The sequence below is a fragment of the Hyla sarda genome, chromosome 8 (assembly GCF_029499605.1).
Source record: "Hyla sarda isolate aHylSar1 chromosome 8, aHylSar1.hap1, whole genome shotgun sequence".
Lineage (NCBI taxonomy): Eukaryota > Metazoa > Chordata > Amphibia > Anura > Hylidae > Hyla > Hyla sarda.
The window spans coordinates 110,081,491-110,098,241 of NC_079196.1; the positions used below are offsets into that span (position 1 = coordinate 110,081,491).

The 16,751-nt window shown below is 43.1% G+C and overlaps 1 protein-coding gene across 2 annotated transcripts in view; it reads left to right on the forward strand.

Annotated features, from left to right (window-relative positions):
* Positions 1–16,751, forward strand: part of CREB1 (cAMP responsive element binding protein 1) — a 106,551-nt gene that overhangs the window by 42,424 nt on the left and 47,376 nt on the right. Inside the window, exon 2 of one of the 2 annotated variants that reach the window (XM_056537135.1) lies at positions 15,356–15,477. The exons of the other annotated variant lie outside the window; for it this stretch is intronic. Coding sequence (XP_056393110.1) covers positions 15,364–15,477 — 114 coding nt within the window. The 5' untranslated portion in view covers positions 15,356–15,363. The remainder of the gene's footprint in view (positions 1–15,355; positions 15,478–16,751) is intronic. 2 annotated transcript variants of the gene reach the window in all.

A 16,751-nucleotide genomic window follows, 5' to 3' on the forward strand; every position in this document is an offset into this window, starting at 1 on the left:
ATACTGCAGAGCGCCGCATGCATCTCCCCGTGCAGACGTGCCTCCTCTCCCCAGCTCTCCGAAGCTACAGCTGGGGGGAGTGAAGGCAGAGGACGCAGGTCTGCACGAGGAGCAAGAAGCCACGCCCCCTCACCTCCCCAACCCCCCCCCGCACGTCTGCAGAGCAGGGGGAGAGAAGACAAATACACAGCTTCTCATCTCCCCTGCTCTGCTTCGGAGGACAGTTATTTACAGCCGGGGGCTGCAGAGTATGGAGCGTGCAGGGGTCAGGTGCCCGCTCCATACAGACTGCAGATCACCGCCGCACTTGTCAGGTCCAGCCCTGCTTGCCTGAAGCCAGGCTAAGGGCCGGGACAAATTCACCTGCCCGGCGCCCAAAACTGCATGTCCCGGGCATTGGGCGATAATAGGAATTCCACATCCCTGCATCAGCTAGGGAGTATAGAAACTGAGAAGTGGTCTGTGGTCACCACCTGCAGAACCACTCCTTTTATTGGGGTGTCTTGCTAAATGCCTATAATTTCCACCTGTTGTCTGTTGCTAGTACCATAGTTCATAAGGTTGAAAAAAAGACCAGAGTCCATCACGTTCAACCTATTTCCCTAATGAGTCCCTACTGAGTTAATCCAGAGGAAGGCAAAAAACCCTCATACTAGAGGTAAAAAAATTCCTTCCCGACTCCAAATATGGCAGTCAGAATAAATCCCTGGATCAACGTTCTGTCCCTATAATTCTAATATACCGTACATAACCAGCAAAAATGCATTCAGACCCCTTTAAAATTCTTTTACAGAGTTCCCCATGGCCACCTCCTCTGGGAGAGAATTCCACAGTCTCACTGCTCTAACAGTAAAGAACCCCCATCTGTGCTGGTGTAGAAACCTTCTTTCCTCTAAATGGAGAGGATGCCCCCTTGTTATAGATACAGTCCTGGGTATAACTAGATCATGGGAGAGATTTCTGTACTGTCCCCTGATATATTTATACATAGTTATTAGGTCTCCCCGAAGCCTTTTTTCTAAACTAAAGAACCCTAATTCTGGGTACTGTAGTCCTCCCATTCCCCGTATTACCCTGGTTGCCAGTCTTTGAAACCTCTCCAGCTCCACTGTATCTTTCTTGTACACTGGTGCCCAGTACTGTACACAGTATTCTATGTGTGGTCTGACTAGTGATTTGTACAGCCGTAGAATTATTTCCTTGTCATGGGCATCTATGCCCCTATTGATGCACCCCATGATTTTATTTGCCTTGGCAGCAGCTGCCCAACACTGGTCACTACAGCTAAATTTACTATTAACTAAGACTCCTAAGTCCTTTTCCACGTCAGTCGTCCCTAGTGTGCTCCCATTTAATACATAATCCCAGGCCGGATTTTTCTTCCCCATGTGCATTACCTTACATTTATCAGTGTTGAACCTCATCTGCCACTTCCCAGCCCAATCCTCCAGCCTATCCAGATCCATTTGTAACAGTGCCCTGTGCTCTATTGTGTTTACCACTTTGCAGAGTTTAGTATCATCTGCAAAGATTGCTACTTTACTATTCAACCTCTCTGCAAGGTCATTAATGAATATATTAAATAGGACAGGACCAAATACTGACCCCTGTGGTACCCCACTAGTCACAATCGCCCAATCAGAATAAGTACCATTAATAACAACCCTCCGTTTCCTATCAGTGTGATTTCACAGAAGTGTGATTGACTTGGAGTTACATTGTGTTGTTTGTGTTCCCTTTATTTTTTTGAGCAATGTATAATGGAAATTACTCCTGCAAACAGATTGAGCACCAAACCAGCTATATCTAACAATCAGAGGGGTCTCAGCACTAGGTCTGGGCGACTTGTTATTTAAATAGCAATCATTTTTTAAGAGCTTGTTAAGCTGGGCCCTAACATTCTACTGTATTACCATGTATCATATATGATATGGGTTTTACTGTTATTGCTATATGAATAATTGCTATTACTTCCTGGTGGTTAACAGTTTTTCTTTTTATTTTGCCATCTTTCCTATAAATAAATTTTTTTTATCCAAATTATTAGTTTTCATAGGTAATTTTCACCCATCACAATTATCAGCAGTAGTTGTACTCCATAGTTGAGAAAACCCTTCTTCTTGATATAAACATCTTTCATAACTATTTGTACTGAGTCAGTTATTGTCTTATAGGTTCACTATTCTGTGCTGATGAAAGAATCTTACTAATCTTTTTGAGAACTTAATCCTTTCTAGCACTTCACCTGAACAGGTCAAGCGATCATCCTCAGAAGTAATCTTAAAAAATAACAACCTATTAACAGAAGCATTATAAGCATCTGTATCTAAAAGGGTTGATAGTAGCATATCTTTTTAGGGTCTGTTCACACCTGCAGTATCCTGCAAATCAAATATGTTGCAGAGTTCAATGTAAACTAATTCCCTGAACACAGCATCAAATCTGCAGCTTCAAATTCTGCACATCAAATATGAGCAGAATACTGTACATGTGAATAGACTTGTTAAATGGCTAAAGGAATAAAGGAACACAAAGCACAGAAAACTAACATTTCCTGCTTTAACCACTTAAGGACCAAGCCCATTTTGGCCTTAAGGACCAGAGCGTTTTTTGCACATCTGACCACTGTCACTTTAAAAATTAATAACTCTGGAATGCTTTTAGTTATCATTCTGATTCTGATTTTTTCGTGACATATTCTACTTTAACATAGTAGTAAATTTCTGTGGTAACTTGCATCCTTTCTTGGTGAAAAATCCCAAAATTTGATGAAAAATTTGAAAATTTAGCATTTTTCTAACTTTGAAGCTCTCTGCTTGAAAGGAAAATGTATATTACAAATATTTTTTATTTTTTTTATTCACATATACAATAGGTCTACTTTATGTTTGCATCATAAAATTGATGAGTTTTTACTTTTGGAAGACACAAGAGGGCTTCAAAGTTCAGCAGCAATTTTCCAATTTTTCACAATTTTCAAACTCGATATTTTTCAGGGACCAGTTCAGTTTTGAAGTGGATTTGAAGGGCCTTCATATTAGAACTACCCCACAAATGACCCCATTATAAAAACTACACCCCGCAAAGTATTCAAAATGACATTCAGTCAGTGTTTTAACCCTTTAGGTGTTTCACAGGAATAGCAGCAAAGTGAAGGAGAAAATTCAAAATCTTAATTTTTTACACTCACATGTTCTTGTGGACCCAAATTTAGAATTTTTGCAATTGGTAAAAGGAGAAAATTTTTACTTGTATTTGTAGCCTAATTTCTCTCGAGTAAGCACATACCTCATATGTCTATGTAAAATGTTCGGCGGGCACAGTAGAGGGCTCAGAAGGGAAGGAGCGACAAGGGAATTTTGGAGAGAAAATATTTCTGAAATGGTTTTTGGGGGGGATGTCACCTTTAGGAAGCCCCTAGGGTGTCAAAACAGCAAAAAAAAAAAAAAAAAACACATGGCATACCATTTTGGAAACTAGACCCCTCGGTGAATGTAACATGGGGTAAAGTGAGCCTTAATACCCCACAGGTGTTTTCATGACTTTTGCAAATGTGAAAAAAAATAAAAAATTTGACTTAAAATGTGTGTTTTCCCAAAAATGTTACATTTTTAAAAAGGGTAATAGCAGAAACTACCCCCCAAAATTTGAAGCCCAATTTCTCCCCATTCAGAAAACACCTTCATATGGGGGTGAAAAGTGCTCTGCTGGCGCACTACAGGTCTCGGAAGAGGAGTAATCACATTTGGCTTTTTGGAAAAAAAAAAAAAACATGGCATACTATTTCGGAAACTAGACCCCTCGGGGAACGTAACAAGGGGTTAAGTGAACCTTTATACCCCACAGGTGTTTCACAACTTTTGCATATGTAAAAAAAAAAATTTACCTAAAATGCTTGTTTTCCCAAAAATGTTACATTTTTAAAAAGGGTAAAAGCAGAAAATACCCCCCCAAAATTTGTAACACCATTTCTCCCGAGTACGGCGATACCCCATATGTGACCCTAAACTGTTGCCTAGAAATACGACAGGGCTCAAAAGTGAGAGCGCCATGCCCAATTTAGGCTTAAATTAGGGACTTGCATAGGGGTATTGTACGCCAGTGATTCCCAAACAGGGTGCCTCCAGCTGTTGTAAAACTCCCAGCATGCCTGGACAGTCAGTGGCTGTCTGGTAATACTGGGAGTAGTTGTTTTGCAACAGCTGGAGGCTCCATTTTTGAAACAGTGGCGTACCAGACGTTTCATTTTTATTGGGGAGGGGAGGGGGTCTGTGTAGGGGTATGTGTATATGTAGTGTTTTTTACTTTTATTTTATTTTGTGTTAGTGTAGTGTTTTTAGGGTACAGTCACACGGGCGGGGGTTCACAGTAGTTTCTGGCTGGCAGTTTGAGCTGCGGCAGAAAATTTGCCACAGCTCAAACTTGCAGCCGGATACTTACTGTAAACCTCCGCCCATGTGAGTGTACCCTGTACATTCACATTGGGGGGGACATCCAGCTGTTGCAAAACTACAACTCCCAGCATGCACTGACAAACTGTACATGCTGAGAGTTTTAGTTTTGCAACAGCTGTAGGCACACTGGTTGTGTATCACTGAGTTTTGTGACCTAACTCAGTGTTTCACAACCAGTGTGCCTCCAGCTGTTGCAAAACTACAACTCCCAGTATGTATGGTGCATGCTAGGAGTTGTAGTTTGCAACAGCTGGAGGCACACCGGTCGTGAAACACTGAGTTAGGAAGAAAAAAAAAACGGAGTTTCACAACCAGTGTGCCTTCAGCTGTTGCAAAACTACAACTCTCAGCAGTCACCGACAGCCAACGGGCATGCTGGGAGTTGTAGTTAGGCAACCAGCAGACGCACCACTACAACTCCCAGCATGCAGTTATGGTGGTCTGCCTCCTGCTGTTGCATAACGATAGCTAAGCAACAGCAGGAGGCTGTCACTCACGTCATACTGCTGCAAGCCGCCGCATATATGTCAGTCCTTCGCCGCCGCCGCTCCTGGGGCCCCGATCCCAACATTGACGCCGGGGATCGAGGTCCCCAGCTCCCGGGGTCCACGTCCCGCACCCACTCACGTCCTCCGGAAGAGGGGCGGAGCGGGTTGCGGGAGTGACACCCGCAGCTGCCCTGATTGGTCGGCTGGTAAACCTGTCGACGAATCAGGGCGATCGTGAGGTGGTACCAGTGCCACCTCACCCCTGCTGGCTATGGCTGTTCGGGGCCGTCAGAGACTGCCCCGATCAGCCAGTAATTCCGGGTCACCTGGTCACCGGAGACCCGATTGACCCGGAATCCGCCGCAGATCGATCGCTGGGCTAAATTGTCCAGCGATCTGCGGCCATCGCCGACATGGGAGGACATAATGACCCCCCTGGGCGATATGCCGCGATGCCTGCTGAACGATTTCAGCAGGAATCCGGCTCCGGTCCCCAACCGGCTAGCGGTGGGGACCGGATTTCCCACGGCGTATGGATACGCCCTGTGTCCTTAAGGACTCGGAATGCAGGGCGTATCCATATGCCCTGTGTCCTGAAGAGGTTAAAGGGTTGTCCAGAGAATTTTTTTATTTTAATTTTAAGTCCTCTATAAGAACAACCCACTCAGCCAGTCTCTGGAATGTTGCTTAATTTTGCATTAATGGGGTTATCCACCATAAGGTGATTTTAGTACGTACGTGGCATACAGTAATGGACATGCTTAGAAAGGATCTGTGCCTTGGGGCTAAATGGCTATGTCATGAGATTACCATAACACGGTGGCTAGCTTTTTGTGAACTTGTATTTCTTGTTTGACTTATGTTTTTTTGTCTACAAAACCCACAATGCCATTTTCCTCTCTCCCACACATCAACCACCCCACCCATTGAAACAAGACCTGTGGTTTTCAATCAGGGTGCCTACACCTGTTGCATTAGTTGCAGATTGATCCCTCCCCCCATTGAAGCAGACAGGCTCCCTGTCATCAGCTGACTAGTGAGTCAGGTCTCGGCCGCATTGCAAACTGGGAAAAATCCGAGACAACGGTCATTTTGTAAGCTTGTAAAAATAAATAGTGGAGTGAAAATCCCAGAAGAATTGTGAGAAAACTGTAACACACAGGTACAGACACTATATTATGAACTACACTAACTTCACAGCCCCTGTAGCACAGTCAAATAAAAAAAAAAATCCTGGAATACCCCTTTAACCCCTTAAGAACCGGGGGTTTTCTGTTTTTGCACTTTCGTTTTTTGCTCCTTGCCTTTAAAAAATCATAACTCTTTCAATTTTGCCCCAAAAAATCCATATGATTGCTTAATTTTTGCACCACCAATTCTACTTTGTAATGACGTCAGTCATTTTGCCCAAAAATCTACGGTGAAACGGAAAAAAAAATCATTGTGCGACAATTGAAGAAAAAAACGCTGTTTTGTAACTTTTGGGGACTTCCGTTTCTACGTAGTAAATTTTTCGGTAAAAATGACACCTTATCATTATTCTGTAGGTCCATACGATCAAAATGATACCCTACTTATATAGGTTTGATTTTGTCGTACTTCTGGAAAAAATCATAACTACATGCAGGAAAATTAATACGTTTAAAATTGTAATCTTCTGACCCCTATAACTTTTTTATTTTTCCGCGTATGGGGCGGTATGAGGGCTCATTTTTTGCGCCGTGACCTGAAGTTTTTAACAGTACCATTTTTGCATTGATAGGACTTATTGATCGCACTATTTTGTACTTTGGAACTTTTTTGCGCGTACGCCATTGACCATGCGGTTTAATTAACGATATATTTTTATAATTCGGACATTTCCGCACGAGGTGATACCATATATGTTTATTTTTATTTACACTTTATTTTTTTATGGGAAAAGGGGGGTGATTCAAACTTTGAATAGGGGAGGGGTTAAATGATCTTCACTTTTTTTTTTTTTTTTTTTTTTTTTTTGCAGTGTTATAGCTCCCATAGGGACCTATAACACTGCACACACTGATCTTTCACATTGATCACTGGTTTCTCATAGGAAACCAGCGATCGATGATTCTGCCGCTTGACTGCTCATGCCTGGATCTCAGGCACTGAGCAGTCATTCGGCGATCGGACAGCATGGAGGCAGGTAGGGATCCTCCTGCTGTCCTGTAAGCTGTTCGGGATGCCGCGATTTCGCCGCGGCTATCCTGAACAGCCCACTGAGCTAACCGGCAGTTTTTACTTTCACTTTTAGCCGCGTGGCTCAGCTTTGAGCGCGCGGCACCGTGATCAGTGCCGCGAGCTATTAGCGGCGGGTCCCGGCTTCACTATGACACCGAGCCCGCCGTGATATGACGCGGGGTTACCGTGGGACCCCGCGTTATATCACGGGAGCGGGACCAAGGACGTACTCATACGTCCTTGGTCCTTAAAGGGTTAAGGCAACAAACAATAAAAATCAAGGAAAGGTATTCATGGCCATTAAGCAATAACTAACCTTCTACATGTGGAGTAGCTGAGCCCAATCCTTACTCATCGCTTGCTGATGTAAGTAATTTAATCACTGAGATGCCTCGGTCAATTACTACTGGGTAGTAGTAGGTAGTAGTTTTCAGCACACTCCAATTTAGATGCTCATAGGTATTATGTTTGTTTACAGAGTGCAACATCACCGAACAAAATCTTCTGCGTAAACTGAGGGTACTGTTTCAATTTTTGTTTTGCCCATTCTGCAAATTCAGTGCTCCGATCTGGGTCATCCTCGTTGAGATGCTGCAGTAGCTGGAGTTTGTAAGGGTGCCATTTGTGAGTAGCTAATATCCGCCGAAGGGATGTTCGACTAATGCCACTCTCCAGTGACATGCGGCGAGTGCTGCGCTGTGGGCTCTTGCTGACTGAAGCTAGGACAGCCATGTTTCTTCATTAGTGACAGATTTCATGCGTCCACATTTTGGCAAATCCAACAATGAACCAGTTTCACGAAACTTAGCAAGCAGTTTGCTAACTGTAGCATGGGAGATGGGTGGTCTTGTAGGGTGTCTTGCATTGAAATCTGCTGCAATGACCCGGTTAATGCATTCACCAGACATCAACACAATTTCTATCTGCTCCTCACGTGTTAACCTCGACGACATGTCAATGGCTGTAAACAAAGAGAAACTTGTAAATAACTTGTGAAAGAATAAAGTTACGTTAAAACCAAGCACACCAGTGTTTTTCTTGTGAAATTCCCAATATGTTTGATGTGTCAAATGACCCCCCTTTCATGAGTTATTTACAAGTTTCTCTTTGTTTTCAGCCATTGACATGTCGTCGAGGTTAACACGTGAGGAGCGGATAGAAATTGTGTTGATGTCTGGTGAACGCAGTAACTGGGTCATTGCAGCAGATTTCAATGCAAGACACCCTACGGGACCACCCATCTCCCATGCTACAGTTAGCAAACTGCTTGCTAAGTTTCGTGAAACTGGTTCAGTGTTGGATTTGCCAAAATGTGGACGCATTAAATCTGTCACTAATGAAGAAACATGGCTGTCCTAGCTGGAGAGTGGCATTAATCGAACATCCCTTTCCGTTCTGTTGAAAAAACAAAAGTTGGACTCAAAATGGCCGACTTCAAAATGGCCGCCATGGTCACCACCCATCTTGAAAAGTTCCCCCCCCCCCCCTCACATATACTAATGTGCCACAAACAGGAAGTTAATATCACCAACCATTACCATTTTATTAAGGTGTATCCATATAAATGGCCCACCCTGTACTATTTTTTTTTTTTGTGGGAGAGAAAAGTTCTGCATCTGCTATTCTGTACCACAGAAAAATCATATGCTGTGGTAGATTAGTGACATATGGTGTAGTATGCATTTTTTCCTTGCTTGTTTTACAGTTTTTACCACAGTATACCAGAAACATAAACGTTTACCACAAAAATGATTGCAACATTAAAGCGTACCTGTCATAGTGCAAAAAAAAAGAAAAAAAGTGATATGTTACTCAGGACCCAATCCTGATCATGTGCATATACATTTTACGTGTCTCTGACCTATATATCCAGAGATATAAGCATTTATCTGCTGGTGAGTTACTTTTTCATTGTGCAGGCTGAAGGGGGCGTGTCAGTCTGTCTCCCTCACAGGAGCAAGCCTGTGCAGTCAGCCAATCAGTACTCTCTACTCTGTAACCCTTTTCTCTCTGGTTTCATGCTGTACATGTTAAACAGAGGAAGATACTTGGAGCTTGCCTGCAGTAATCAGAAGACATTATGGTGAATTCATCACAGGATAAAATGTATAAATATAAGAATAGATATTTATAAAATTAGTGCAAGGATTTTTTAGATAAAAGTACAGCATTTTTATGAATACATGTTCTATCTGTTTTATCTTCTTCTAGTAAAGCTGGATGCTAATCAGTAGGGATCGACCGATTATCGGTATGGCCGATATTATCGGCCGATAATCACGATTTTGGGCATTATTGGTAACGGCAATTACCTCAATTACCGATAATGCCCCGCCCGCCGCACCGCCCCCCACCCCCCCCCCCCCCCCGACCCACCGCACCGCGTCGCACCCCCCACCATAGTGCTGGGCGGTATACCGGTATGAACCGGATACCGTTTTTTTTTCTCCCACGGTATGGATTTTTGCCCATACCGCTATACCGGTCGGGCCCCTCCCCCACACCCACCCTCCGAGTCAATAAAAATTTTTTTTTTAACTTACCCATAATGGGGGTGGTCCGGGCCATCCATCCTTCGTGTAGTGTCCGGCGGCATTCCGGGTGGATGGTGAACCGGTCCGGGCTGTCCTTCTTCTCCGGGGGTGCTCTTCTCCACTCCGGGCAAGCTCCGGCCTAGTACGCTGCATAGACGCCGCTATGCCGTGACGTCGGGTGCGTCACTGCGCACGGGCGTCACTGCGCAGCGGCGTCTATGCTGCGTTACTAGGCCTGAGCCTGCCCGGAGTGGAGAAGATGACCCCCGGAGAAGGACAACAGCCCCGACCTGTTCACCCTCCACCCGGAATGCCGCCGGACACTACAGGAAGTATGGATGGCCCGGACCACCCTGACAGGTAGGGGGAGAGAAGCGGGTGGTGGCGGTCTATGGCACCGCAAAAGCCACTGCAGTGCATTGATTTAAAGCGCCCGCTCGAAATCAATGATCTGCAGCGGTGTCGCGGGGGGATAAATAGCCGATAACTTATACCGGAATATCGGTATAAGTTATCGGCTATCAGCCCTAACCTCCACCGATTATCGGCCCTAAAAAAACGATATCGGTTGATCCCTACTAATCAGCATAGCTGTCACTATGTGTGTCATTCATCCTTCACAGACTCCTGAATGTCTGATCAACTTCTTTGTCATTCAGGAGTCCGAGAAAGCTTTGACTATTTCAGCATGCTGGGAGTTGTAGTTTAGTAACTGAAGCTGCAGTGTTTGAAAATAACGGTGTTAGAGCAGTGTTGCCTCCAGCTGTTGTAAAACTATAGCTCCCAGCATGTCCACACATCCTTTATCTGTAGTTTTGCATACACTCAATAGAAATTTCCTATACTGGATACCGGTATGCTTTACGGCCGGTATCCAGTATGCTGTAAACGCTAGACTAGTCTGTCTTGCTAAAAGACAGGCGACCCCTAGTGGCGGCTATTTTGAGCTTGAATTTCAGGTGAAAATGTTAATTTTTTTTAACAGGTGTATATTGTGAAATGTCATATTATAATGAGTCCTGCAATATGTGAAAAGTTTTTAACAATGACAGTGCCTCTTTAAGCCAAATTGATTTTGTTTTGGTACATTTGTTTGTGGTATACCCCACACAGATTTGTGGTATAGATGTGAACCTATTCTTAGACAAAAGTTTTGCCCTGTCCCAAGCAGAGTGCACATATCTACTACAGCACTGTATGTGCTGTGCCTGCTGCAGGGGTGATGTCTCCTTGGGTCCAGGAGCCTCTGTAAACAGAAAGGGGTTGCTCTGAGATAAGTTGGAATGGCATAAATGGCTGTTATAGGAAGAAAACCTAGTCAGGAAAGTTCCAGGACATCTTTATTTATATGGAATTGAAGATTAGACATGACAGTACCAACTCTGTGTGATCAGTAGATCAGAAGTTTTATAGTTATCACGCAAAGCCGTTAGCATTTGAAACACGTTGGTGTATACACAGTGTGAGACCGTCATGTCTGTAATCTTCTCTCCCATGTATGTAAAGACGATATGCTTACTTTCCTTAATGGATCCAAATTTGTCTTTTTGCTTATACCCTTAACTGTAACCAAAGCTGTGATCTGTACTGGGGTGAAACGTACTTGTCTCAGGTCTTGTTCACACTGCCGTCGGGCTTAGTTATGTGGAGCTCTGTCAGCAGTTCCGTCGAGTCTGCGGAGAAAAAACACGACATGTGCTCCGCCCCTGTAGGAGGGGGGGAGAGGGAGTTATATACTCACGCCCCCACCTGTTCCCAATAAGCCCCACCTGGAAGTGCAGGGAGCGATAATTACTTCCGCCCCTCGCACAAATACATCCCTGCTGGCTTTATATGTGTGTGTGTATATATATATATATATATATATATATATTACACACCGTATTTATTGGCGTATAACACGCACTTTTAAAACAAAAATTTAAAAATGCATACGTGTTATACGCCGATAAATCTTCTGGGCACTGATTTAACTTTAAATCAGTGACCAGCGGCGTCTCCTCCCCGCTCTGCTTTAAATTTTCCTTCCGTCCCCCCTCCCTCATCATTCCCCCTTTTCCCTGCTTTTCATAGTTTTTTTTTAATTTTCCTTACCTGGCTTCACTTCGGCAGGCCAGGTCAGGCGGGGGGTCTTGTGGGCTTTGGTCAGTGAAGCAGATGAGTGACATCCTCTGCCGGCTTCTTTGCGCGGCATCAGAGACGTCACTTTTAATTTCCTGTAGTCGCCGTACTCCGAACTCTGACTCGCGGTGGTTGCAGGAAATGAAAAGTGACGTCCCTGATGCCGCGCAGAGAAGTCGGCAGAGGACGTCATTCATCTGCTTCACTGACCACAGCCCGCAAGACCCCCCGCCTGACCTGGCCTGCCGAAGCACAGCCAGGTAAGGAAAATAAAAAAAACTATGAAAAGCATTGGGAAAGGGGGGAATGATGAGGGAGGGGAATAATAGCATAGAAGGAACATCATTGGGGATGATGAGACGGGGTGGGGGGATAATGAGGGGGGAATGATAGGGGGACATGATGAGACAGGGGGAAATGATGATGGGGAGGCACTAAATGCTTAATGTCTGTATGGCTAGTGGTGGTCTAGGAGAGGGGGAAATTATGAGGCATGAAGGGATGATGAGACATGGGGGGTGGCAATGAGAGGGGTAAATGTGGCACAGGGACTGATAAAATTTAAGGAATGATGTGGCACTGGAGGGGATGGGACCAAACTGAGGTGCAGAAGAAAACGAAGTTGGGGGGGATGATGGGGCATTTAGTCCAAGTCATTTATTTTACATTATTTTCTTTTTTACTTAAATCTCCCTGTTAAAATGGGGGTGCGTGTTATACGCCGATAAATACGGGTGTGTGTGTGTATATAGATAGATATAGATATTTTTTTCCTCCATTAAACTCCTGTAAAGTTACTGAATCAATGACGGACTCCATGGAAGTGAATGGGATCAGTCGGGACCTGGCAGTAGCCGCTTACATCCGACCTGTTTCAGGGTCTGTTTGGCTCAAGGAAAAAAAAAAAGAGAAACTATTTTACCCTGAACGGGTTGGATGCATACAGCAATGTGAACCAATGTAAACTATGTTGGGTTTCTGCTGGATTTGGTTTTACTTTGTTAGATAGGAAGACAGCACAGCACATAGAAGAATAGTTCTCAGCACAGCTATCACTAGGTGTTGTCTTGAGCAGCAATGTACTTAAAGGGGTACTGTGGTGAAAAACAATTTCTTTCATATCAACTGGCTCCAGAAAGTCAAACAAATTTGTAAATTACTTCTATTAAAAAATCTTAATCCTTCCAGTACTTATCAGCTACTGAAGTTGAGTTGTTCTTTTCTGTCTGACAACAGTGCTCTTAGCTGACACCTCTCTGTCTGTCTCAGGAGCTGTCCAGAGCAGGATAGGTTTGCTATGGGGATTTGCTCCTACTCTGGACAGTTCCTGAGACATGCAGAAATGTAGAAAAAAGCAGCGGTGGCGCTCCCAAGGAAGTAACCCAAACTCATGGGTATTTGTATAAAGTAAATAATTTATTTTTTACAGCATAAAGAAATCAAAGAAAATAAATAATTAAAGCAAGACGCGTTTCTGAAGTCACAGCTCCCTTTATCAATTGCATGTAGTTGCTGTAGATACAGCAACTACATGCAATTGATAAAGAGAGCTGTGACTCCCAAAACGCGTCTTGCTTTATTTATTTTCTTTGATTTCTTAATGCTGTAAAAAATAAATTATTTACTTTATACAAATACCAACGACTTTGGGTTACTTCCTTGGGAGCGCCTCCACAGCTTTTTTTTTCTACATTCTACATACGGACCCACCCCTGGGCTCCGTCCTCACGCTGCAGGCCTGCATACCAAGCTACCATCTCCGGCAAGGGATATGCTACCCCCCACCCGGGTACCTACCTACACTGCACCCGGCGCCACCTCCGTTTTTTCCGTTATATACAGTTTCTCAGACAAGCAGAGATGTCAGCAGAGAGCACTGTGGTCAGACAGAAAAGAAAAACTCAACTTCAGTAGTTGATAAGTACTGGAAGGATTAAAAAATGTTAATAGAAATAATTAGCAAATCTGTTTAACTTTCTGGAGCCAGTTGAGATGAAGAAAAAAAATTTTCACTGGAATACCCCATTAAAGTGTTCTGTCATTTGGAAAGACTTTTGACAGGTTTTCCAAACCTGTCAAAAGTTTAGCTCGCCACAATTTTGAGCTATATTCCTGTAAAGTAGCATCTGTGTGAAAGAATCGTGTTTGGGTGACAGCCGGGGTGTGTACCTCTCACAGGGTCTCAAGACTCACATCAAAACTTTTGACATGTCTGGGCAATATGTGAAAAGTTTTTTCAATTGACAGGGGCATTTTAAAGTTACATTATGTGGTTTTGAGTGATGACTTTTTTAGTGGTTAATTTTGTATCAAAACAGTGGGGGATATAATACAATTTGTCTGTGCCAAAAATCAAGTACAATTTGCACCAAAAACTGGCTTACATGGATTGCACTACTTTTTCAATGTGTTATATACACTTGAGCAGGGAGTGTATGGCTTAGATGCTCCGAAAACAAACACCATTGTAAATGTCACCCTACTAATAGAAAGTGTAGTCTTGGACTAGACATTTCAAAATGCGGCAGATAAAAATCTGGCACATTAGTAGACCTTCTTTCCGCAGCTCTCATTGATGTGCCATCCTGGATGAGCAGCACTACCTGAGCCACTTGTGTGGGTTTTAGACTCCGTCTCATGCTACCACTAGAGTGAAAGCACCACCAGCATTCAAAAGTGACCAAAACATCAGCCAGGAAGCATAGGAACTGAGAAGTGGTCTGTGGTCACTGCCTGCAAAATCACTCCTTTATTGGGGGGTGTCTTGCTAATTGCCTATAATTTCCACCTGTTGTCTGTTCCATTTGCACAACAGCATGTGAAATTGATTATCAATCAGTGTTGCTTCCTGAGTGGACAGTGTGATTTCACAGAAGTGTGATTGACTTGGAGTTACATTGTGTGGTTTAAGTGTTCCCTTTATTTTTTTGAGCAGTATATAATGGAAATTACTCCTGCAAACTGAGCACCAAACCAGCTATATCTAACAATCAGAGGGGTCTCAGCACTAGGTCTGGGCGACTTGTCCAGAGTTAAGAGCTTGTTAAGCTTGGCCCTAACATTCTACTGTATTACCATGTACAGTATATGATATGGGTTTTACTATACTGCGGCAGATAAAAATCTGTTTCATTAGTAGACCTTTTAGTGTAAATGTAGACTAAGAATAAGACCACTTTTTTATTTATCTCCCGCTGTTTTATTTATTCTTGTGGCTAAAGAACTTGCCAAAGAATGTTCATTCAGAATATAAATTTGTAACTTGTGTATAATCCAAAAACATAGGATCATGTGCTGTGAAAAGTAATCTGAGGAAAAGCAGAACACAATTAGAAATATGGAGCTTCTGTCTAGAGGCTTATGGTCATATTTACCTTCATGCTAATTTGACACACGCAAGATTTTTTTTTTGTATGGAATAAAATGGATAAAAAATAAAAAGTTTGCAGCTAGGTGCTAACAGGTGTATGGCAGAATTTAAAATGCCAATGCAGCAATCATAGTCAAAATAGTATATACGCAGGAAATATATACATATAATGTATCTACTTTTTAGGTAACTAAATGACCATGGAATCTGGAGCAGAGACGCAGCAGAGTGGAGATGCGGCTGTGACGGAGGCAGAGGCCCAACAAATGACTATTCAAACCCAGCCACAAATTGCCACATTAGCACAGGTATACATTGTTATACATTGGGAAGGCTTTTTATAATCTTTCATAACACCTAAAGTGAAAGAAGTTCTTGATAATATCTGTTCTATTTACTTAAAAGGTTAGCAAAGCTTAATCCTTATATAAAAGTGATGTCACTTTCTAATATACTTTGTTATAAATCCTCTCTGTTTTTAAAGGTGTTAGTTTGCCGGGAGTGAATGAATTCATGGTTCAGGCATTGTTCATACGATGTTGAAAAATTTGTTGTAGATTACATGACAGAAATTTGAGACATAATCTTTCAATTCTATCTTCCTACCTTTCTGTCTCGTAGTTTTGGACACTGATCTAGTCCCTATACTGTTGTATTAATCTGTGTTCCGGCTACCAGACACAGTTTCCATGTGATTCCCTGGGAAAGTGACTTTACTTTTTCCCCCCTACAATATGGATTGCGAATATTTTTACGTTATTAACATTGATTGGATGTAGATTTCACAGATTCCTATGAAAAATCGGCTTTATATGCAGAGGCTAACAACATGCATAGTTAGCCCTGCTCTTAGCTCCCTCTAGACAATGCTGTCAGTGGGCCAACATTACACCACCTGCTGCTGAATAAATCTCACTGGTAGTTTGTAACACTAGGGCAGATTTATGAAACAACTGTCTCTTTTGCTAATGGCAACCAATCAGAACTCTGCTCTCATTTTTAAAGAGCACTGTAAGGGTGGGTTCACTGTTTTTACAGTACGGAACTGGATCTAACCTGGACCCGGCCCGTATCTAATTAATTTCAATGAGTCGACCGGAGTCAAAGGGTGACTCCCGGTCTGCTCATTTTTGCCCCGTATCCAGATTTGTGACCGGCCATAAAACCATGGCATACCACGGGGTTAGGTCCAGTCAGAAAACCGGATACGAGGCAAAAATGAGCAGACCGGGAGTCACCCTTTGACTCCGGTCGACTCATTGAAATGAATTAGATACAGGAGCGCCCTGTTTTGCTCCCCCCAGCCGGTTCCCGTACTGTAAAAATGTAGTGTTAACCCACCTTAAGAAATGAAAGCTTTGCTGTTCGCATCATGGATGTACAGCGGATAAATTGTCTGCAAATGCCATCATGTCTATGTGGACCAAATCTCTAAGGACAGTAGGCAAAAGGCTGTCCAAACCCCATACTAGCAAGTGCACCGAATAGTGGTCAGTGAGTGTAAATTAGAACATTTCACAACGTTTCATTTTTTGAAGTGGCATTTGCCATTTGGAAACCACCACTAAGCCACGGACACTGT